Source organism: Eptatretus burgeri, chromosome 1, assembly GCF_056783735.1.
Source record: "Eptatretus burgeri isolate ZD-2024b chromosome 1, Ebu_testis_v1, whole genome shotgun sequence".
Taxonomy (NCBI): domain Eukaryota; kingdom Metazoa; phylum Chordata; class Myxini; order Myxiniformes; family Myxinidae; genus Eptatretus; species Eptatretus burgeri.
In genome coordinates, this window is record NC_140961.1 from 17,291,693 (window position 1) to 17,317,702 (window position 26,010).

Below are 26,010 nucleotides of genomic sequence, written 5' to 3' on the forward strand. Positions count from 1 at the left end.
GTCTATTGACCTCTGACTCGCAGCCAGCAGAGACATGAATATCACTGCCAAGGTAAGTGAATCTCTCCACGACCTCAACATCCTCACCACAAACAGACACAGACAGGACAGCAGCATCCAAAATGTCACCGAAAGCCTGGATCTTAGTTTTGACCCAAGAAACCCGTAATCCCAGCGGCTCCGACTCCTCATTCAGCACCTCGAGGGCCCCCAAAAGGATGTCTAAAGTCTCCGCAAAGATGACTGCATCGTCTGCAAAATCAAGGTCCGAGATCTTGACATTCCCAAACGATGCACCGCAACTTGATCTCTCCGACATCCTCCCTAAAATCCAGTCCATACAAGTGCTGAAAAGTGTAGGGACAAGTACACATCCCTGACGAACTCCAGTAACAACTGGAAATAAGTCAGAGGTGGTACCACCACACTTCACAGCACTCTCAGTACCAGAGTAGAGTTCAGACATCAGATCGATCAGTTTTGGTGGCACCCCACGAAGACCAAGAATCCTCCAGAGGACATCCCGATTCACTGAATCGAACGCTTTACAGAGATCAACATAGGCTGCAAGCAGCCCCTGCCGAAACTCTCGTCTGCGTTCGGTGAGGACACGAAGTGCAAGGATACGGTCAATCGTGAACCTCTTTGGTGTAAAGCCTGACTGCTCTGGACGCTGGTGCTCAAGCAGATGGTGGCGAACCATATCAAGAATTATCCGAGCAAAGACCTTGCCCGGCACTGAGAGCAGCGTCACCCCTCGGTAGTTGTTGCAGTCTTGGCGATCACCCTTCCCTTTCCAGAGAGGGACAACAAGGCCCCTCTTCCAGTCAGTTGGGATGATGCCTGTGTTCCAGGCAGAGCACAAAACTGCATGCAACGACACGAGTGCAGCATTTCCACCAGCCTTGAGAAGTTCGGCATGGATGCCACAGATCCCTGGAGCTTTGCCCCGTTTCAACTGGTTCACCGCAGCCTGTGTTTCCACAAGCGAAGGTGGACCACAGTTGATTTGAGGGTCAGCAACAGGGATTGTAACACCCTTGACGTCCAACTCGACAGCTGGGGGATCGGCCTGGTACAACCGCTCAAAGTAACCGGCCCAGCGGGCCTTCACTTCAGACTCCTCTGTCAAGAGCCTACCACTCTCTACTCGAACTGCAGTGCTCCGAGGGATGGGCTTGGATGAACGTAATGCGCGAATTCCCCTGTAAGCGGGACGAGAATCACCTGTCCACAGGTGATGCTCTACCCCCTCACAGATTCCTCGCACATAGGCCTCCTTGTCCACCCTCAGTGCACATACAGTTTTACGCCTCAGCTCCCTGAACAGCTCAGCTCTGCCATTCAGCCTGGCCCTGCGACTCTGATCAATGGTATCCAGTGTCCCTCGAGAGACAAAATTCTTCTTTGCCCTGCGGTGAGTTCCAAGACATCCACCGGCAACATCAAGGACGGTGGTCTTGAAGGCGCTCCACAACTCTTCAGGACCCCCCAAAGCACCCAGACCCCCCAAGTGTCCACTCAGCCTGTTCGCAAACTCCTCAGCTACTCTCTCATCCCTGAGCTTGGCAACATCTAGCCTAGGCTGGGATGGTACCATTCTCCAGGATTTAAGATGCAGCTTTAGAGTTGCTACAACAAGCCTGTGGTCAGTATTGAGGAACTGAGCACTCTGGTAGACCCTGCAGTTCTGGATCATCCTCCAATGACCGTCAATGAGGACATGGTCAATCTCCTTTGCCACACCGCCAGCGTTGGAATACCAAGTCCAGCGATGAGCTTGTGGGCGCTGAAACCATGAACCAGCCACCCTAAGTCCATGACTTCTTGCAAAGTCAAGGAACTTAGTGCTATTCTGGTTCATAGTTCCTGACCCATGGGGACCAACACACACCTCATAACCATCCCTATCAGTTCCAGTCGATGCATTGAAATCCCCCAAGACTAGAAGTGTATCTCGTCTGGGGCACTGATCAACCACAGACTCGAGTGTGGCGTAGAATGCATCCTTCACGGTGAGATCACTCGCCTCAGTCGGAGCATAAACAGAGACCAGGGAAATGACACCTAAGGAGTGACGAATCCTTAATCTCATAATACGCTCGTTGACCGGTGTTACCTCAATTATCATTGGGGTCAGCTTATTGGACACAGCTACAGCAACTCCTTGGGTATGGTAACCATCAAAGCGACCAGACCAATAGTAGGTGTAACCACCCACCATTATCTCGCCGAATCATCAGAATCGCCGAATCATCATTATCACCATCATCAGAAGGAACCCAAATAAACAAAAATAAAAGATGAAGTCATCAGGAGGAACCTGGATAGGATTCACATTTCAGCTGCTACTCCTTTACCCTCAAACCCATCCATGCACAGCCCAAGTGAGCCTTACTCAACAAAGAAAAAAACTCAGATCAAAAAATTAAATAATTCTGGCTGCCAGACCATGTGTCTGATCAAGATAAAATAAAAAATACATGTATTTGCCATCACTACTGGATCACAGTTGTGAGGTTTCACATCAATTGATTATGCGGTTCAGGTCAGGTATGGGAGCATGTGCCAGAACAGCGCGTCGCTGCGTCCACTTTCCGCCGGTACTCCAGGGGCCTCCGTCTGGCCATCCCCCAGGCAGATGCCAGGCCCATCCCCATCTCCTTGAGATGATGGTCAACCTGCTGCAACCATGAGGCACGTGGTCGGCCCACTGGCCTCCTCCACTCATGAGACTCCCTCGCTGAGAGAATCTGGTGAGCAGGATCAGCGTCAGGAAAACGAGCCACATGTCCATACAGCCGCAGCTGACGCTCACGGACTATGCAGGTAACAAATCTCATCCGAGTCTCTCTCAGCAACCGCACGTTGGACACAAAATCCGACCAGCGATAGCCAAGGATTCTCCGAAGAGACCTGGTACCAAAGGAATTAAGTCTCCGTCTCAGATCCTTGGTCAAAGTCCAAGTCTCGCACCCATAGAGCAAGACTGGAAGTACCAAGGACCTGAAGACTCGGACTTTCGTCCTCCCGCACAGGTACCGGCAGCGCCACACCCCATGATCCAGTGAATCCATGACTCCCCAGGCCCGACCCAGACGTCTATTGACCTCCGGCTCACAACCTGCGGAGACATGAATATCACTGCCAAGGTAAGTGAATCTATCCACGACCTCAACATCCTCACCACAAACAGACACAGACAGGACAGCAGCATCCAAGATGTCACCGAAAGCCTGGATCTTTGTTTTGACCCAAGAAATCCGTAATCCCAACGGCTCCGACTCCTCATTCAGCACCTCGAGGGCCCCCAAGAGGATGTCTAAAGTCTCCGCAAAGATGACTGCATCATCTGCAAAATCAAGGTCCGAGATCTTGACATTGCCAAACGATGCACCGCAACTTGATCTCTCCGACATCCTCCCAAAAATCCAGTCCATACAAGTGCTGAAAAGTGTGGGGGCAAGTACACATCCCTGACGAACTCCAGTAACAACTGGAAATAAGTCAGAGGCGGTACCACCACACTTCACAGCACTCTCAGTACCAGAGTAGAGTTCAGACATCAGATCGATCAGTTTCGGTGGCACCCCACGAAGACCAAGAATCCTCCAGAGGACATCCCGATTCACTGAATCGAACGCTTTACAGAGATCAACATAGGCTGCAAGCAGCCCCTGCCGAAACTCTCGTCTGCGTTCAGTGAGGACACGAAGAGCAAGGATACGGTCAATCGTTGACCTCTTTGGTGTAAAGCCTGACTGCTCTGGACGCGCTGGTGCTCAAGCAGATGGTGGCGAACCCTATCAAGAATTATCCGAGCAAAGACCTTGCCCGGCACTGAGAGCAGCGTCACCCCTCGGTAGTTGTTGCAGTCTTGGCGATCACCCTTCCCTTTCCAGAGAGGGACAACAAGGCCCCTCTTCCAGTCAGTTGGGATGATGCCTGTGTTCCAGGCAGAGCACAAAACTGCATGCAACGACACGAGTGCAGCATTTCCACCAGCCTTGAGAAGTTCAGCATGGATGCCACAGATCCCTGGAGCTTTGCCCCGTTTCAACTGGTTCACCGCAGCCCGTGTTTCCACAAGCGATGGTGGACCACAGTTGATTCGAGGGTCAGCAACAGGGATTGTAACACCCTTGACGTCCAACTCGACAGCTGGGGGATCAGCCTGGTACAACCGCTCAAAGTAACCGGCCCAGCGGGCCTTCACTTCAGACTCCTCTGTCAAGAGCCTACCACTCTCTGCTCGAACTGCAGTGCTCCGAGGGATGGGCTTGGATGGAACGTGTGCGCGAATTCCCTGTAAGCGGGACGAGAATCACCTGTCCACAGGTGATGCTCTACCCCCTCACAGATTCCTCGCACATAGGCCTCCTTGTCCACCCTCAGTGCACGTACAGTTTTACGCCTCAGCTCCCTGAACAGCTCAGCTCTGCCATTCAGCCTGGCCCTGCGACTCTGGTCAATGGTATCCAGTGTCCCTTGAGAGACAAAATTCTTCTTTGCCCTGCGGTGAACTCCAAGGCATCCACCGGCAACATCAAGGACGGTGGTCTTGAAGGTGCTCCACAACTCTTCAGGACCCCTAAAGCACCCAGACCCCCCAAGTGTCCACTCAGCCTGTTCGCAAACTCCTCAGCTACTCTCTCATCCCTGAGCTTGGCAACATCCAGCCTAGGCTGGGATGGTACCATTCTCCAGGATTTAAGGTGCAGCTTTAGAGTTGCTACAACAAGCCTGTGGTCAGTATTGAGAACTGAGCACTCCGGTAGACCCTGCAGTTCTGGATCATCCTCCAACGACCGTCAATGAGGACATGGTCAATCTCCTTTGCCACACCGCCAGCGTTGGAATACCAAGTCCAGCGATGAGCTTGCGGGCGCTGAAACCACGAACCAGCCACCCTAAGTCCATGACTTCTTGCAAAGTCAAGGAACTTAGTGCTATTCTGGTTCATAGTTCCTGACCCATGGGGACCAACACACACCTCATAACCATCCCTATCAGTTCCAGTCGATGCATTGAAATCCCCCAAGACTAGAAGTGTATCTCGTCTGGGGCACTGATCAACCACAGACTCGAGTGTGGCGTAGAATGCATCCTTCACGGTAAGATCACTCGCCTCAGTCGGAGCATAAATAGAGACCAGGGAAATGACACCTAAGGAGTGACGAATCCTTAATCTCATAATACGCTCGTTGACCGGTGTTACCTCAATTATCATTGGGGTCAGCTTATTGGCCACAGCTACAGCAACTCCTTGGGTATGGTAACCATCAGAGCGACCAGACCAATAGTAGGTGTAACCACCCACCATTATCTCGCCGCAATCCGGTCTCCGAACCTCAGAGAGAGCTGCAATCCCGATGTCCAAACGCTTGAGCTCAGATGATAACAGAGACAGGTGATCATCCTCTCTTAGGGATAGGACATTCCAGGCACCCACCGAAGGGACCGCCTCAGGTTAACCCAAGGAGACCGCCGTCTGGTGGAGCGACACCTCAGCACCACTCCGACACACTCTCCCGCAATCTGACCCAGGGATGTTACCCCGTGGTTTCCCTCCTATCAAAGATTGGGGGTCCCGAAGGCTTTGCCCCAATCCCATCATCCGGTGAGCTGCCCTGCGAAGGGAAGCTGCATAGGAGGTACTCCCACGGAGTGGGTTTTCAGATTTTTTTGCGTTTTTGCGTTTTGCGGAATGAAGCGTTTTACGGTGGCTGGAGTGCAAATCCTGCCACCAACCTCCTAATAAGAAGTAACCCAACTGCAGGAGGACGTCCGCAGACACAGTTGGGCACTAGATATGGATGGCCGTTGGCTCACAAGGAGCTCCTCCGCCCTTTGACAGGTTTTGTTTTTAATCCTGCTGGGTGTCCATATCCAAACACCCTCCTCACCAGAAAACCTGGTGGGGGAGACGGTTTAGTCGCCGACAACCCGACCATGGAACAGGTTAGTACAGGTTTACATGGTACCTGTAGCAGGTCACAGATCGAACCTGACCTGACATGGACCAGAGAAATCATGCGGTTCCAGAGAAAACATTATTTAATATTTCTCTTAAATTCAATATGACTGCCAAACCATGTGACAACAATTTTTCCTGAACCACCTTGTACACACATGCCTTGGGGAACATTTACGTGAAGTTTCCCCTTTATCCGTCCAGCCGTTCTGGAGAAGAAGATTTTTGTATGTTTCGGGTCGATCCAACATGGCTGCCTAACCATGTGGCTAATGACATCATAGATGTGAACCTTTTGTTCCTCATGCATCGGTGGTCATATGTGTAACGTCTCGCCTCGATCTGTTCAGTCATTTCAGAAAAGAAGATTTTAAAAAATAAAAAATAAAAAAATGGCTGCCGAATCACGTAACCAATGACATCGTTAAAATATTTTTGTGGACCATTTTTCCCCTCGATGACCCTCAAAATTTTTCATACTGATCTGATGTAGTGTTCTACATATGCAATTATGATGTCATAACGAAGGCGCCGATGATGCAATAAAAAAACACACTCATTCCCCATGAGGAGTACTTGCCATGTGCCAAGTTTCAAATTTTTCTCCTTGGTGTGGTTTCAGAGATAGAGGTCCGAAGTTTTACAGGTTTTCCAATGTGGCTGCCACACCATGTGACCTATGACGTTATTATCATTAAAACATTCTACACAAGAAGACACACCGATGGTGAAAATTTCGCCTCAATCCGACAAGCGGTTGCAGAGAAAAACACGAAAGTTCTGTGCGGACAAACAAACAAACAGACAGACAGACAGACAGACAAACAAACGGACCCAAATGCAATACCGTCTCCTTCGGCGAGGGTAATAAATACCAAAAATCGGTTAGACAACAATGCAAGAACTCAAACGAAATGTAAATCTTGACTTCCAGGGCCTGTATAAGGAGGTGCACCAAATCCACCAGGAAGAGGTGCTCGAGGAATATGGGCACAGAACACAGCCAATCCCAAAAACATATCTCATCCCAGAAAACAAAATCAAAACGATAAAGCAGCTCCCGGTGCCAGCTTTCCAATATGATTGTGGGATCGTGTCCAGAAGGATAAATCGACAAACTGGACACGAAAATGAGAACACTACTTACACGTACGTGAGCACGATGAAAGCAAAACCAAACCTCTGGACCCTATAACTCACCTTGTTCGGAACTCCGAAAAACAAGTGCGGATTGAAAATGTAACACCTGAAAGAGAAATGGGACGGAGTACAGGCCGAACAATCATTGTGAATAGCACAAACAAAGGCAAACGATGAAACATGAAATGCAAATCAATGCACTGCATATCGAAATTTGGGAGAGTCTAAAAATTGCAGATGATGATGCATAGAAACCCGGACAGACAAGAAAATGAAAAAGAAAGTCTCACTTGGAATGGCTTAGAAGAGGTCAGCGGGATGAGGAACGAGCAATAATATTGAATGCTCGAGATCATCACGTGTTTTGAAGTCTTGACAGACTCTCCGTTCTAAATTATGTTCCTGCCTGCCTACTTCTTATTCGCAGTCCCCTTCTTGTTGTGTCGTCATTCGCGACGTCGCGTGTAATTTGCAGGGAATATACTGCATCGATTTCCCTTTCCTCTAACAAAGTATTCACCTGGTTTCCCATGACTCCTCCATCCAAATCCATTGGGACCATTCTCTGTGCAGACTGTTGGTGCTGCCTGAGTAGTCTCCTGGGTTATTGCGCACAATCGTGGACCGTTCACCACTCTGACACAGTATTCGAGCATGCTGGCACTCATTTTGCCGACCTCGGAAGGATGACAGGCTGAGTCAACTCTACCGGGTATTAATTCAATGGCTGAGCAGGATTTGAACTCAGACCCTAGGATCCCAAGCCCGCCACCCTAACTATTAAGCCAACACCAGGCATATAACTCCTCAAGCCATCTGAAAGTGCAGCCAACTGATCTCGAGAAGCACGGACTTGACCGAGATTCGGTTCAGAAATTTGTCTGCTGGTTGCACCATTGCTGAGGCATGGCTGTGATGTTGGTACAATGCCCTGCCCTTAGATTAGGTGAGGGATTTGGAATTGGGATAAGGTACTGCCACCTTGTGGTGGACCAAAAGGTTTGTCATAAAATAGATAATGTTCAAGGATAATTCAGAGCTTGTATTTTTGTCATGGCTATGCCAGCCCGAGTTCACTTCCAGAGCAAGCTGCAATAACCTGTCGTCCTGGTGTTTCACAGGCACGGTGGGGCATTAATAGGGGCGCCGTCCCTCAAAAGGGCATTGAGCCAGAGAACGCCTTTCTCATTACTGGTTGTTGGTTGAAGTTAAAGATCCCATGCTGTTTTTAGATCCTCGTGGAGGATCTCTAAGTCTTACTCACGTTGTTGTTCTTGTGGACTTTTTTGTTTCACAGCCTCAAGTTTTCATTGAAACTTGGTGTATATATGTAAAAATTCCCTGCGCAGACAGTAACCATCTCCGATTTTGAAAATTCCTCCGAGAAAAAAAAGTTATGACGTCAAAATATCTCCGCTAATGGAAATCGTGTAAAAAATTATCTCCGTAACTAGGCAAGCTTTTTGAATTCTGTTTGCGGGAATCGAACAGAGCATTAGCAGAGATGAATTATCGCACATATGATACATCACTATGATGTCATATCAATTTTTATGACGTCATTCCTATTTTTTGACATTTTTTGTTTCACAACCCAGAGTTTTCATCGGATCTTTGTGAAACTTGCCATGTATATGCAGAAGGCCCACGCGCAGGCGGTAACCATCTCCAATTTTGGAAATTCCTCCAAGAAAAAAAGTTATGACGTCAAAATATCTCTGCTAATTGAAATTACCGATAACATTATCTTCGAAACTAGGCATGCTGTTTGAATTTTGTTTGTGGGAATCAAGCCGGGCATTAGCACAGATAATTTATCGCAAACCTGATACATCACAATGACGTCATATTCGTTTTTATGACGTCATGATTAAGAGGACGAGGATCTTAGCTCATTCGAGCTTGTTTCCTTAAGAGTTTGCACGTTATCGCCGGCAAAATGGCGAAATTACATAATTGCAGCGTAAAACTGCAGCTAGAAGGTGCTCTCGTCTTAGATATTCTTTGACATCAGTTATACTGCTTGTTATCTCAGAGTGTGCTTGGCTGGGAAGCAGTAACGACAATAAACTTTTCCAGGTCGGAGGTCGACCATGATGAGGATGATGACCTCCAGAATCTTTTTAGTTCAACTAAATATCAGGTGACCGAAGACAAGATTGTGCTGACGAGGAATCGACAACATAAAAAGTGAATGATGAACACCTAGTCGCAATTATTGTGACATTCCCTTTTGAAACTCGCACTTTGCTGCTGAATTAATACATTTATTCCATCGTTGCTGTATCTTTCTGTAGTTGGATATTCGTGGACTTGCAGTATAACTTCTCTCGTAGGTTAAAATTATAATTTGCAAATCAAACGACTTCTTTTTGGTGCATTTTTCATTTCAGGGAACCAAAACAAATGACATGAATGAAAAGACACCTGGTGGAATGTCATTCTCATTTAGAAAGTGGCACAGAGGCATTGCATTATGCTCCAAGCTATTGTCAAGTTGCTGTCGGACCCATTTGCTGAGCCAAATTGTGGAATGCACCTCATAAATGTTATACAGTACAGTTTAGTATACAGTACAAATGTTGTACAGTACAGTATAGTCTAGAGTATAAATGTTATACAGTACACCTCGTAAATGTATATATCTACTGTATATATATATATATATATATATATATATATATATATATATATATTTTTTTTTTTTTTTTTTTTTAATGTAGGACAATGTCCAATGGAGTTTGAGGGAGTGCTCGTCACACTCCACATGTTTTGAGATATATATATATATATATATATATATATATATATATATATATATATATATATATATATATATATATATATATATATATATATATATATATATATATATATACATACACACATATATATATATATATATAAGGTCCTTTTCTCCTGACGAGGTGGAGAGATTGGTGTCAAACCTCAACTCAGATTCTGCAACTGGTCCAGACGGCAACAGCCCACGTGTCCATAAAACCTGCTCCTCTGCTCTTGCTCACCCTCTCTCTGCTCTATTCGCCCTCTCATTTTCTCAAGGTCATCTGTCATCTGCTTGGAAATCAGCAAACATTACCACCTTGAATAAAAAGGTGCAAAAACAGATCCCTACAAACACAGACCAATTGGCCTTCTCGCAGTCATCAACAAGGTTAGGGAATCTATCATCGTTTCAGACATTAAATCCTTCCTCTTCTCCAATGGCTTGATTTCCGATCATCAATTTGGTTTCAGACCAGGTCACTCTACCCTGGATATGCTGCTTCTGCTCTCCCTAAAATGGATGGAGGTCCTCAATGCTGGACATGAAATCAGAGCCGTTTCCCTGGACATATTGCTTGATTACAATATGGTCTGGCACCCTGTCCTACTCACCAAACTCTCTTCCTATGGTATCCAAGGATATCTCCACTCATGTCTCACAGACTTCATCTCCTGTCCCAGCCAACGTGTGGCCCTTAATGGAGTCCTCTCCTCCCCTCTTCCTGTCCAGGCTGGAGATCATCAAGACAGTATTTTGGGCCCTGTTCTTTTTCTGGTTTTCGTCAATGATCTCTCTGACTCTCTGGAAAATCCTCTTTATCACTTTGCTGATGACTCCACCCTCTGCCTCTACCATGTTATCTGTCATCCCTCAGACCAGCAAGCAGCAGCCTCTTCACTTCTGTAGATCTGGATAAAAATCACAAACTGGTACAACACGTGGAACATGACTTTCAACCCCTACAAATCTCACTCTCACAATGTCTCTCCGAAAGGACTGTCTGGAACCCCCCCCCCCCCAACTCCTCCATCTTCTTTCTCAAAAATCCTCTTGAAGAAGTCCTTTCATTCAAGCTTCTGGGTCTCACTATCTGCCATGATCTTTCCTGGGAAAGCGACATTTCCAAGCTGGCCTCCAAAGCTAGTCGCCGATTGGGCATCCTCCAACTTGTGAAGTCCTTCCTTGGCACACCTGAGCACCTGACTACATACAAACCTTTCGTCCGCAGCCCGATGGAGTACTGCTGTCTCCTCTGGGCTGGTGCTCCTGCCTCTTACCTTTCTCGGCTTCACACTGTGTAAACCAAGGCATTTAGGATCATTGGCATCTCCCATGATGAGGCTGTCTTTCGGCTTCTCAATCTCTCACCACAGGCAGGTCGGTGGTCTTTCTGTCTTCTAACATCTCCTCTCTGGTCTCGCCCCCACACCTGCTCTGTCTGCGATATGCCCCCTCCCCCCCCCCAATATTTCTGCAGGGCGCTCAAGATCCGCCAACAACCCACTTCTGGTAAAACTACCAAAATCACGAATCACTGCTCATCTTCACTCTTTCATTCCTCTTTTTTCCCACCTTTGGAATAAACTCCCACACTTTCTTCAATCCCATTCTTCCCTCCAGGCCTTCAAAACAGCTTTTCACCACCACCTCTTATCTTCCCCCATCCAAAACCTCGATCTTTTATACCCCTGTTAATCTACCCCAAACTCTCCTTCAAATCCCCTGCTTTCCTTCCTGAAAGTCCCTGTAATGTCCATCTTGTGTACCCCATGTTCCTCACCCCACTCCTCTCCCTTCCACAGATCTCCTAATGTCTCTGTTCCCTCTCTCCCACCTTCCCTGTCCCACCACTGTTTTGTCCTTCCTTCTCTCGCCCTCTTGTCTCATGCCCCCCTTGCTGTGCGTTGTGTATTAGCTCCCATACGAGCCTTGTCAATGGATACAAAAATAAAATTGTGAAATAAATGGGAAGATTTGATCTTCGTCAGCTTCCTTAAAACGAGCCGAGTTCTTCACACTCCCAAATAAACAATATTTGTTCTTGAACGTTATTGTGAAGAGGAAAGGGCTAAAGATACAATGTTGAAGTTTACTATTGAAAACTATCGCTCAAAAGTTGAAAAAAACACTATTTTTTTTCGTTCTAAATTTCATGCAAACGCATTACAGAAATCTCCTTCACCCAGCATCGAGTGCTAACCAAGATGGTGTCCGGCAGCTGCACCCGGGCTCTGTGTGTTGTGAATGGCAATGAGCATTCTATTTATTTTCAGTTCAGTGGTGGTAATCCACATAGTGGACCGAGACAAAAGCCAGGATTGAGGGGGGAAGGGGAGAGGGGTAGAATGTACCATAAGCCAAATTAAATAACATGGATGGATTTAATCCACACCAAAATAACAAAATATATAAAACATTAAGCATTTTATTACTTACAAAAAAATTGCAGAGACAAGAAAAATGTAAAAATATAAAGGGATAATAATAAAAAATGACTGTTTTTACAGCCATTTTTCCCTGCTGTGCAGGGGTTAGGCTTTTTCTTGAGGCAATGTTTTATGGCCGGATGCCCTTCCTGACGCCAACCCTGGTCGCCTCTTACGACACACAGGGATATGGTATACCTATTCTAACCGGGGCATACACCGGGACCAGTACACTGGTACTCATTTTGCCGACCTCAGATGGATGACAGGCTGAGGCGACCCCCTGGTGTTAATTCAGCAGCCAACGGGGCTTGAACTCAGGACCCTGGGATCCCAAGCCGCCACCCTAACCACGAAGCCAACACCAGGCTTATAAAAAAATATAAAGGGATGAAATCTCAAAAAAACAACCAAACAAGGTTGGAATGACACCACATTATGATGCCACACACACAAAAGAGGAGTGTTTATGGCAGTGGTTGCCAAACTTTTTTGTCCATGACCCAAAATTTGAAATCACATTTGCCTCGCAACCCAAATGATATTGATACCGAGTGTACCTATGATAAAAATTGTCAGAGAAAATGCTTTTGACATGAAACCCCCCTCAAAAACTGAGATTTTGAGGGGGCGGGGGTTCAAGTTTGGGTCACGACCCTGGGTTTGGGAACCCCTGGTTTATGGGTTTTGTTTGCTTGTGTGTGTGTTTTTGTTTGTTGTTTGTGTGTTTGTACATTATTTTGTGCAGTACATGACAGGGATGAGGGTGGTAAGGACATGAAAGGAAGGTGCTGATTAAAGATGGTGGTAGCAGGCGAGTGACAGGAAGGGGGCAGTATTGAAGGTGTGGGAAGGACATTTGAAAGAGCTGTTGAACCAGGAAGGCCCCAACGGTGAGCTGGAGATACCGTGTTATGGAGAGGGGAAATTGGAGTTGGTGGAGATCACAGAGGAGGAAGTGCAGATGGCAATGAAAAGGATGAAGAAGGGAAGAGCACCAGTCATTGATGAGGTGTATACAGAGATGAGAGGTGCAGCGGGAGAAGTTGGAGTTAGTTGGATGAAGAGGCTGTTGAATGTATGTATGAGAGAGGTTTCAATTCCTGAGCATTGGGTAAATTGTGCCGATATCGAAGGGGGAAAGGAGATCCGTGGACGTCCAGGGACATTACGCTCCTTAGTCATGCCATGAAGGTTCTGGAGAGGATTCTGGATGTGATAAGGAAGAGTGTGGAGATGGAGATCGTAGAAGAGCAGCGAGGGTTTAGAAAGGGTAGGTGGATGATGGATGGGATGTTCGGGCTGTACAGAAATATATCAAGGAAATTGAAAGAGAAGGTTCTGATGTCATGTGTAATGCTGGCCTACCTGTATGTTCTGGAGACGGTTTCACCGACAGAAAGACAACAACAGTGATTGCAGGTTTGTGAGAACAACTGGGTCAGGAGGATTGCGGGAGAGAAGAGAGTGGATAGACGGAGGATAGATGAACTTCGGGAGGAGATTGGTGTGCAGATGAGCTTGATGGGGAGATTCGTGAAATATCGGCTGAGATGGGCTGGATACATGGTGCGGATCGGGGAAGAGAGAATGGCAAAGAGAGTCGGTAGGTTGCGGGTGCAACATAGGAGGAAAAGAGGTACACCATGGTTGAGATGAAATGATTGTGTGAGGAGGGAAATCAGTAAGGTGCTGGTGGTTGGAGAGTGGAGAGAGTTGGCTGGGGACAGAGGGAGGTGGAGGAGTATCGTGGTGAATGCAGGGCAGAAACTTGATGCCATGGGACCTCACTCCATTCTAAAGGGAAGAGGAGAAGAAGAAGAAGTTTTAGTTTTTAAAATGTACATAATAAGCTCAGAGGTGATGTTAAGTGTATGGAAGTGTACATGTACATTTCACACATAACTTTAAAGTGTACGTGTACATGAGAAATATTTGTCGGGAATTTACCCGGCCTCCCGACTAATTCATTACGGACACAGGCATTTCACAATCAAGCTGATTATTTACTTCACATAATATGTGAATTACATGTCCATCAGTTTTTTGTTTTTTTTAATAAGCCTTGAAAAGTTTGGCAAAAACCGTAAAGGTCGAAGAACCCTCAGAGTCATGCGGAGCCAAAAATATGGTGGCAATTTCTAGGCAGCTGGAGGAAAAGGCACGGCCCGGCTAATGGGCAGTGCTTGTGACGCTGGGGGAGAGAGCGGAAGGTATGGCTTAAAGAATGGGGGACACTTATGATCCACACATACAAACTCAGCTTTATAAGTTTTTTTTGCATGTAAATTGTTCAAGAGGCAGGCAGAGTTCAACAAATGGCATGATGTCGATGGCAATCAACATCGTTGCCGGAGGTCTGTATGAAAAAGATGCGAAGGAAAGCAAATGACAAAAAAAAAACTTTCATTCCTCCAGACAGCTTCCAGCGAAAGCATGATGCCATAAAGATACGAGGTAGTCTCCGCATCCAGAAATGATTGCATGGCTGCCTGAAGGGATTTTTTTTTGTTTAATACTGTGTGATTTTGACTTTTGAGGCTCTTTTTGCAGGACAGGTAATCGAATGATGGAATCAAAATTTCAGACAATGCACCTCTTGTGAATTGCAAATGCAAATGGGATTGTGAGAAAAGAAAATATACTTTAAGACTTTTTTTTCTGAATTTGTGAATTTTACTTTTGTGCAAAGCATTGATGGGAAAATTTCGTTTCTCCAAGTATTAAATTTTGATTTGTATCATCCTGCCTTTGTTGAGCAAAGAATAATTTATTAAAGTACCTTGATGAAATATCACAATTATCTGACAAATCTCTCCTGTTGCTTCATATGAATCAACTCACACACCCTTCCTCCCCCTTTCCTGATCCATCCCACACACCTCTTCACAGGTGCCCCAGACCTGCCAACTGTGTTTCAGAGTGAGAAGCAGGACGAGACTCCAACCTCAACACCCTGTGCAAAAGGTTCCAGTGACTCCACGTTAAATCGCCCGAGGTCAATGCAGGTTCGTCAGATTATATTCTTCATCGGTTTTGAAATGCATATTTTCTGTTTTTAAAGTGTTTTATTCATTCGTTTTATTTGTACTTTTTACAAGGTGTCCAGACAACATTTCACCAAAACAAACATTTATTACTGTCTCATCTTTGAGAATGCTGAATATGTAATATTACGAATGATTTGCCAATCTTTTACCCAATCTCAGAAAATATCAAGACTTTCCTGAATGTCCGCTCCCCCCCCCCTCCCTCCCCTACTATCTGCCTTGCCTCCAAGCTTTGTTATGCCTGGTGTTAGCTTAATGGTTAGCGTGGCGGGCTTTGGATGCTTTGGTCCCGAGTTCAAATCCCGCTGAGTATTTATGTATATAGATGGATATATATGTATATATATATATATATATATATATATATATATATATATATATATATATATATATATATATATATATATATATACACATATATACACATATACACATATATACATATATATATATATATATATATGTATATATATATATATATATATATATATATATATATATATATATATATATATATATATATATATATATATATATATATATATATATATATATATATATATATATATATATATATATATATATATATATATATATATACACATATATACATATATATATATATATATATATATATATATATATATATATATATATATATATATATATATATATATATATATATATATATATATATATATATATATATATATATATATATATATATATATATATATACATATATATATATATATATATATATATATATATATATATATATATATATATATATATATATACATATATATATATATATATATATATACATATATATATATATATATATATATATACATAAATATATATATATATATATATATATATATATATATATATATATATACACATATATATATATACACATATATACATATATATATATATATATATATATATATATATATATATATATATATATATATATATATATATATATATATATATACACATATATACATATATATACACATATATACATATATATACACATATATACATATATATATATATATATATATATATATATATATATATATATATATATATATATATACATATATACATATATATATATATATATATATATATATATATATATATATATATATATAATGTTGCGAATTCACGCCCGCCGGCATGCGATCGGCCGCTCGACTCGAATGGCGGCCCCCTCGCCAACCGGAACGGACAATTCAGTCGTGACCCTCTCGGAACAACGCCGGGAGCTCGTCACGGGTGGGGTTTAACCTCACCACGATCGTGCCAATTGCCCACCTGCGCAGGATAGGGTTGCTCGTCAATTTCGATCTACCTAAGTACCTGCGCGAATGGTCGACCGGGCGATCGTACCACGCCACAGGCCGACTCCGGACACGAACCGCTTAAGCGTTCCGTTCCATGCTACATTGAGAACCGAGCGGTGTTATCGTCGGCCTTGACGGTTCCGATTAATTACCGGGATGTTGAACCCACTACGAACCCCTTACGTGAGGCAAGATGGAGATTCAACTAGAGAAAAGACGAAGCGAAACGGGCACAGTTCAAAAAGCAAGCATTTTATTCTCGCGACACACGGAAAGCACGTATATACAGCCATACAGAATACACAAAAAGCAAAGGCAAGAGTTAAAACCGAATACGCGTACACACGGCAACACTTAAAACAATACTACTTTAAGGACAGGCGCCACCCACAGTCATTTACACAAACCTAAAGAAAAGAAAGGACTTCCCTTGGTGCAGCCGTCTAATCCCTCTCCCACGACCTCCACTCCGAGCTCTGTCTCCTTCACCGTCCTCCACTGCCGACTCGACCAGACTCGACGACGACACAGCTCGACTTCAACGAGCTCCTCGGGCTCCGCAAGTTCCACGTGCTCCACGAGTTCCACGAGCTCCACACCGACGCAGAGACACGCGACCACGACGACACAGCTCGGCGATGACCCAACAACGACTTCAGACGGAGGCGAGTTCCACGAGTCAGAGAGAGCGAGACCTCAAGCCACCCCACTTGGACAAGGGAATAACCAACCAACCAACAACCACACGCAGACGAGTGAAGTGGAAGAGGAGGAGGAAGCAAGTGGAGGAAGAGCGAGAGGAAGAGAGAGAGAACGCGCCCCGCCCGTGTCCGTCTTTTATAGTGCGGGGCTCAGCCCCGTTTTCGGCTCCACCCTCCTTCGAGAGGGTTCTCGAAAGGGGCGTTTCCTCACCCCGACCGCCTCACGCTGTTCATTCACCAATCGACGGCGAGCTGCCCTTCCCCCTTCCCTCACACCAAGCGCGGGGAAGAATGGCGGGAGAAGCCCACCAGCATCGTTGGCGGTTTTGTTTGTTTGAAATAAAAGATAGAGAAAGAAAAACGACTAACTGGATGATCGCAGCCCGAATGGATCACATAAATTCCCTCTATACAACGGGTTTGGGCTAACGACAGATGCACCTATCGAGATATCTCACCTGAGGGCCCTTTTTGGTATAATGTGAATTTCCATAGCCGTAACAATATATATATATATATATATATATATATATATATATATATATATATATATATATATATATATATATATATATATATATATATATGTGTGTGTATTTTTTTTTTTTTTTTTACATATCCTCATCTACATACATACATATATATATACATATATATATATATATATATATATATATATATATATATATATATATATATATATATATATATATGTATGTAGATGGGGATATGTAAAAAAAATATGTGTGTGTGTGTGTGTGTGTGTGTGTGTGTGTGTGTGTGTGTGTGTGTGTGTGTGTGTGTGTGTGTGTGTGTGTGTGAGTGTGTGTGTGTGTGTGTGTGTGTGTGTGTGTGTGTGTGTGTGTGTGTGTGTGTGTGTGTGTGTGTGTGTGTGTGTGTGTGAGAAAAATAGCAAGTTGCCCATACCAGCACAGGATTCTAAACAGGATTGGAATTGTGGTGGCAAAAATGTAAATGGCGTCTGTCATCGAGCTGGTAAGCTGGGAGCACCCATTCCCATTTATTGTCCACATCTGATGCAATTGAAATGCTCTAATGGTGGCGAGGTGATCCATTTGAAACTGTTTGTTCGATATCTGCAGCTTTTTGATGCCAGGTGTCAGTAATTAAAAAAAAATTATACAGTATTTGTGTCAAAACCAGTGACCAATTGCCAATTAATGGTGGGATGATACATTCAGGCAAGCTGGCCATTTGAGTTTTGTCGCAGATCATTCCCCAAGTGTTATTGTTGAGTCCTGTTCAGATGAACCTTAAGTTGTGTCTGATGGCATATTCACTGGAATGAAGAATTATTTTTTTATAGTTACCTTTCCACCTTCATTTTTCATGTTCTAACCTACCACCCACAGATAAAGCAAACACTCAGTCAGTTAAAAGCAACACCCGAATCACCTCCCAAGCATCCCTCCCGAGAACATCAGTCATGACCTTTCTCTGCATTGACGCCTCTGGGTGTGGACGGTGCCAAGTGCCTTTGCAAGCAACCTTGCTAATGTGCAGAGGTGCCCATAAGTTGTCACGACACGCATCTTTCCCGAGCCGCATCAGCATGTGGACCATGAACCCGCCACCCCACCACAAGCAGCAGAGAACAAGCCGTGTCAGCGGGTAAACCACCACAGGAAGAAGCCTGTCGGGTGCTGCAACAATTAAAGAATTAACGCTTCAAGAGCTGATGGATCAGGTTGTTTGATTTCTTTCATGATGTTAATTTTGTTGTCGTGCTGCTTTTACTGTTTCAAAGTTTGAAGTAAATCTAATATTTGATGGTTGAACACTTCTGTTTGTGATTATATTAAACTTCGAGAAATCAAAAGGTTCTTGATTTACTTTTTGGAATTTTTGTTTTTGTCAGTTTTTTTTGAAATATCATTAATTTTGGGAGAACAGGGAATTATGTCCAGGCCCGTAATGACCTTTCTAACAAACCCCTAAGAGACATGGGCCATGTACGTCAGTGTCTTATCATCATGTGATACCTGTGAAATGCATTTCATTATTTGGCTGTTTATGGTTGCATCTTCCAAGCACGTACACACACACACACACACACACACACACACACACACACACACACACACACACACACACACACACACACACACACACACACACACACCCATCATATTTCTCAACTTTGTATCAAAAAAACAATTTAAGTTTTATTTTGCTTGTAGGATGCACCAAAACCGTTGTATTCATGTTGTTGTTGTTGTTGTTGTTGTTGTTGTTCGTCTTTCGGCTGCTCCCGTTAGGGGTCGCCACAGCGGAACATCCGTTATGATCCGCATACTGATTTGGCATAGGTTTTATGCCGGATGCCCTTCCTGACGCAACCCTGGTCGCCTCTTACGACACAGGGATCAGGATTTGGGTTTCGCCATGATTCCGGGCTGCCCTACACCCTCTCATAGCGCGGCCCAGTGCAGAGCTCCCGTCCTCAAGCGATCCTCCAACCCAACCCTCCGAGTAGCCGGATTACAGGTGCATGCCACTACGCCCGGTCAAACCGTTGTTTCATGTCGGTGTTTAAATTACAAACTTCTTGATTCAAGAATGACCCAAAACTGTAATACTGTGACTTTGAACGGTGATGAAATTTGGTTGGCTATTTTGTTTCAAGGAATGTTTGAAATATCTGTTAAAGATTTTCCTGAATGTAAAATTGTTTCGCTAATGTGCTTCATGGGTATGAACATCTGAAAAGATATGGGGGTAAAGTAGGGAAGGGTTACCTTTGTGATGTGAGGTGTAATTGTCTCTCACGTGTGTGCGCACACATGGATACGCAAGTGCATGACCCGACGCAGGGGAAACGCACACTTTCATCTTCCGTTTGGTCCTTCGCGCTCAAATTCGAGTTTGTGTGTTTATATCTCGGATTCCCTCATAGAATTGCATCATAATGGGTTTATTTATTTGTTTTATAAACAGAATCAAGGCTCCTGGAAGAGCAAGAACACAGAACTGACCAGGACATAACAGAACAAAAATAACAGTAGAAAGAGGGAGTGGAGGAGGCAGAGGGGGGGGGAGCACTAAAAAGGTATAGAGATAAAACAGAGGGAGAACTTGGAGGAGGAGGGGGCATGGGGGAAAAACTGAGAGCAAGGGGATGAGATAGAGGATGAACAACATGGATACAGACACAAACTCTCAATCACAGAAATTTAAGGAAAAACTGGTAAGGTCAGGTCAGATATAGGAGCATGCACCGGAGCAGCGCGTCGCTGCATCCACTTTCCACTGGTACTCCAGGAGCCTCCATCTGGCCATCCCGCTGGCAGATGCCTGGCCCATCCCCATCTCCTTGAGATGCTGATCAACCTGCTGCAACCATGAGCCATGTGGTCGACCCATTGGCCTCCTCCACTCACGAGGCTCCTTCGTTGAAAAAATCTGGTGAGCAGGATCAGTGTCAGGAAAACGAGTCACACGTTTATACAGCCACAGCTGACACTCACAGACTATGCAGGTAACAAATCTCATTTGAGTCTCTCTCAGCAACTGCTCGTTGGACACAAAGTCTGACCAGCGATAGCCAAGGATTCTCTGAAGAGACCACATACCAAAGGAGTTAAGTCTCTGTCTCAGATCCCTGGTCAGAGTCCAAGTCTCACATCTGTAGAGCAAGACTGGAAGCATCAAGGACCTGAAGATGCAGAATTTCATTCTCCTGCAGAGGTACAGGCAGCATCACACCCCATGATCTTGTGAATCCATGACTCCCCATGTGTGTGGTGATCCTTCCCTTTCAAGAGAGGAACAACAAGGATCTCTTCCATTCAGTTGGACGATGCCATGTTCCAAACAGAGCACAGAACTGCATGCAACAACATGAGTACACCATTCCCACCAGCCTTGACAAGTTCGGCATGAATGCCATGGATCCCAGGAACCTTACCCAATTTCAACCAGTTCAGCGCAGCTTGTGTTTCCACAAACAAAGGTGGACCACAGTTGATTGGAAGGTCAGCATTAGGGATAGTAACACCCCTGACATCCAACTCAACAGCTGGTGGATCAGCCTGGTACAACTGATCAAAGTAACCAGCTCAACGGGCCTTCAATTCGGACTCCTCTGTCAAGAGCCCACCACCCTCAGCTCTAACTGCAGTACATCAAAGGATGGGTTTGGAGGAACGCAATGCGTGAATTCCCCTGTAAGCAGCACGAGAATTGCTTGACCACAGGTGATGTTCCACCCCCCTCACATATTCCTCGCACATAGTCCTCCTTGTCCACCTTCAGTGCATGTACAGTTTACACTGCAACTCCATGAACAGCTCAGCTCTGCCATTAAGCCTGGCCCTGCGACTCTGGTCAATGGTATCCAGTGTCCCTTGAGAGAAAAAATTCTTCTTCGCCCTATGGTAAGTTCCAATACATCCACTGGCGACATCAAGGTTGGTCGCCTTGAAGGCACTCCACAACTCTTCAGAATTCCCCAAAGCACACAGACCCACCAATTCCCCACTCATCCTGTTCACAAAGTCCTTAGCTACCCCCTTATCCTTGAGCTTGCCAACATCCAGCCGAGGCTGTAATGATACCACTCTCCAGGATTTCAGCTGCTACAAGCCTGCATCAGTGTTGAGGAACTGAGCACTCAAGTCAACCCTGCAGTTCTGGATCATCCTCCAGTGACCATCAAAGAGCACATGGTTAATCTTCTTTGCTACACCACCACTGTTGGAATACCAAGTCCAGCGATGAGTCTGTGGGCGCTGAAACCATGAACCGGCCACCCTAAGTCCATTAATTCTTGCAAAGTCAAGGAACTTAGTGCTATTCTGGTTCACAGTCTCAGACTCATGGGGACCAACATATGTCCAATAACCATCCCTTTCAGTGCCAGTCGATGCATTGAAATCCCCCAAGGCGAGAAGAGTATCTTGCCTGGGGCTCTGACCAACCACAGACTCAAGCACAGCAGAGAATGTGTCCTTCATGGTGAGATCACTCGCCTCAGTTGGAGCATATCCAGAGACGAGGGTAATGATACCTAAGGAGTGACAAATCCTTCTTCCCATAATACGCTCTTTGATGGGTGTTACCTCAATTATCAATGGAGTCAGCTTATTGGACGCAGCTACAGCAACTCCTTGGGCATGGTAACCATCAGAGCGACCAGACCAATAGTACAGTAGTTGTAACCACCGCACCTCAGCACAACTCCGCCACAGACCATAGCAATCTGACCCAGGAAGTTTACCCCTTGCTTTTCCTCCTATAATCAAGGAATTTGGGTCCTGAAGGCTTTGCTCCAATCTCGTCATCCAGTGAGCTGCCCTGCAAAGGGCAGCAGCACAGGAGGTACTCCCATGGAGTGGGTTTTCAGTTTTCTTTGCATTTATGGGTTTTGCAAAATCAAGTGTGTTACGGTGGCTGGAGTACAAATCCTGCCACAAACCTCCTAAAAAAAGAAACCCAACTGCAGGAGGACATCTGCAGACACAGTTGTGCTCGAGAAATGGATGGCCATTGGCTCACAAGGGGTTCCTCTGCCCTTTGACAGGTTTTATTTTTAATCCTACAGGATGTTGATATCCATGCACCCTCCTCACCAGGAAAGCTGGTGGGGGAGACGGTTTAGTCGCTGATAACCAGACCATGAAACAGGTTAGTGCAGGTTTACACGGTACCTGTAGCAAGTCACAATTCTAATCTCGCCTGACTTGACAATATCATGAAGAAGCAGAAATGGAACAACAAATAAACAAAGCTTGCAGTGTTATTGTGAGAAACTCCTGAGGTTATCCCAAAGACTATATGGCTTCGTGGGCTGTCCACCACCTAAGCGCCGAGGTCCTTTGGCTGGAGTTCCAGGTTGGGTCAGAAGTTTTTCACACTAGTCCCACAAAGAAATTTCTTCCTGTGTGGGATGATAACTAAATTTATTCCAAAGCAAAGGACTCGTTTTCACTTGGGTGTTGGGTTGGCTTGTTGTGTTCCCGTCTGATAATCATGTGATCGCAGGTCAATATCCTGTGATGTGTTGACGATATAATTCAATTGAAACAAGTTTTTTTTTTAAAAACATATAATGTTGTAGTCTCCATTGTTTTAGTAATTTTGCTGAAGGAGATTTTTTTTAATTTTGAAAACATTTTTTGAGGCTCGTATGAGAGCTAAGACACAACGCACAACAAGGGGAGCAGGAGGCTAGGGGTGTGAGAGGGAAGGACAAAACAGTGGGGAACAGAGACATTAGGAGATCTGTGGAAGGGAGAGGGATGGGGAACACGGGGTATACGAGATGGGACACCATAAGGACTTTCAGGACCTCACATGACAGGGAACTTTCAGGAAGGAAGGCAGGGAATTTGAAGGAGGTAGGTTTGGGGTGGATTCATGGGGGTAGAAAAGATCGTGATTTTGGATGGAGTAAGATAGGAGGTGGTGGTGAAAAGATGTTTTGAATACCTGGAGTGTCTCCTGGAGTTAAAGCGCTTGCACATCTTTACAGTATGTGCAACTAAAACGGCCACCAGTCAACCAGTTATCTATTTTTATCAGATCACAAAATAAAGTGAGGTGCATGTGTATGCCATCAAGTACTGTGCTTTTGCCAAGTTTGAACAAAATCGGAATATGCATGTCTGAGAAATGGTTGCGGACACATTTAAGTAATAAAATAGCCACCAGTCGGCCATCTTGCATCTGATCTCGAAAAAAATGGCGTGCTTATATAAGCCATCATTCATTATGTGTGCCAAGTTTGAATAAGATCGGTCAATGCATGTTTGTGAAATGTTTGAGGATGTCTGACACTGGGTTTTTTTTTTTTTACAACTAGAATGGCCAATAGTTGGCCATCTTTGATCGCATTGCGAAACAAAATGATGTGCCTGACATCATTTTGTATTCCAGTTTTCCAGTTTTCCATATGTATTCCAGTTTTCCTGACACTGATCCTGCTCACCAGATTCTCTCAGTGAGGGAGCCTCGTGAGTGGAGGAGGCCATTGGGCCAACCACGTGCCTCATGATTGCAGCAGGTTGATCAGCATCTAAAGGATATGGGGATGGGCCAGGGATCTCCCTGGGGGATGGCCAGATGGAGGCCCCTGGAGTACCAGCAGAAAGTGGACGCAACGACGCGCTACTCCAGCGCATGCTCCCATACCTGACCTCTTGACTTTGCCTGTCATCCTTCGGAGGTCAGCAAAATGAGTGCCAGCTTGCTGGTATCCTGTGTCGGAGTGGCGACCCATCCACGATTGTGTCCCATAGCCAAGGAGACTGCTTAGGCAGCACCAACGCTCTGCACAGAGTCTGGTCCCAATGGATGGATGGAGTATTCCAGCATTTGCTGTCTTTTTTTTGCCAAGTACGGATAAAATCAGTCCATACATATCCGAGATATGGTTGCAGACGTACGCACACACATGAAAATCGAGACCAAATCCATAAGCCGCCGTTTCGGACGAAGTCCAATGGGGGCTAATAAAATTAAGGTTTTAAAGGCTGGAGAAAAATCAACTTGCAGAAGTTTACCACCATTGATACAGCGTCTTTTATACCACCTTATTTAACACGTTGCATCAGTTATTCATGCCTGTTTGTGTCCTTTATGACGTCCCTAAAAACAGTAAGTTTCCTGTTTGGAATGATTTTCCAATTTTGCTTGACCTCCAGGCAGACAGACAAAGTAAAAAAAAAAAAATCCTTACTCCTCTCTGTGCATGTGCGATCGGGACGACATTCCGTACAATTTGCCCAATTCAGAGCCAAAGTACTGCTAAACTGCAGGTTCGTTTTCAAATTCATATTCAAAATGTAGAATTGAATTGAAATTAAATTCTCCCTCGATCATAGACCGAGGTCTGTGCACAGACAGAGAGCGAACTAATTGCTTCACCCCACTTTGCCTTTCGCGTGCATGGGGTAAAAAAAAGATCATTAATAGCCATATTGTTGGTGAAACACTTGGACATATCTCACCTTCGAAGAACTGTGTACTCTCCATGCCCTACCAGCATCTAATTCACTTTCCATCTTCTGTGCAGAGTCAAGGCTCATGGAAGAGCAAATATCACAGCAGCTATCTCGATGCACAAATATAATGAATTCTTCCTGGAGCCAGTGACTTTCATCGACATTTTATTGATAGCTAAGTGTAATCGACAGATACTGTTTTCCTTTAAATCCAGGAAATTAATGTTTGAAATTTGTCATTCACCAGTTTAATGTAACATTCTTTCATGCATCTACATTCCAAGAAAAATAGTTATGCATATCTCCATGTTTGTTTGTTTTTGCATCATCTGGCTTAATGAATGCTTGATTCCAACAGTCACTATCATGGGACAGAGCATTGTGGTTCAAATCGGTTGCGGCATGATAAAATACCTATCGCTCAGTATTATCATATCACCACAATCGCACTCTTGCTTGATTACTCACCCCGAATCATTCCGTATTCGTACCTGATCTTCGTGCTCAACCTCCCCACACCCGTCGTTATTACCTGAATGTTAGCAATGCTCCGCTGTCTTGTCTATTTGTTCATCCACCTTCAAGAATGGCTGAGAAGCATGC

General features: G+C 44.7%; 2 protein-coding genes across 3 annotated transcripts in view; one reads left to right on the plus strand and one right to left on the minus strand.

Moving 5' to 3' along the window:
* Nucleotides 1–19,303, plus strand: part of LOC147033942 (dedicator of cytokinesis protein 1-like) — a 681,090-nt gene extending 661,787 nt beyond the window's left edge. Inside the window, exons 51-52 of the mRNA XM_085873660.1 lie at nucleotides 15,221–15,336; nucleotides 18,817–19,303. Of these exons, the coding sequence (XP_085729786.1) occupies nucleotides 15,221–15,336; nucleotides 18,817–18,894 (194 nt within the window). The 3' untranslated portion in view covers nucleotides 18,895–19,303. The remainder of the gene's footprint in view (nucleotides 1–15,220; nucleotides 15,337–18,816) is intronic.
* A 6,252-nt stretch (nucleotides 19,304–25,555) lies between these two features.
* The window catches only part of LOC147033945 (forkhead box protein I1c-like), an 18,748-nt gene continuing 18,293 nt past the window's right edge, over nucleotides 25,556–26,010 (minus strand). For both annotated transcript variants that reach the window (XM_085873698.1, XM_085873689.1), the window contains exon 3: nucleotides 25,556–26,010. This exon is cut by the window's right edge and continues 1,358 nt beyond it. The gene's annotated coding sequence lies outside the window, so the exon portion shown is untranslated.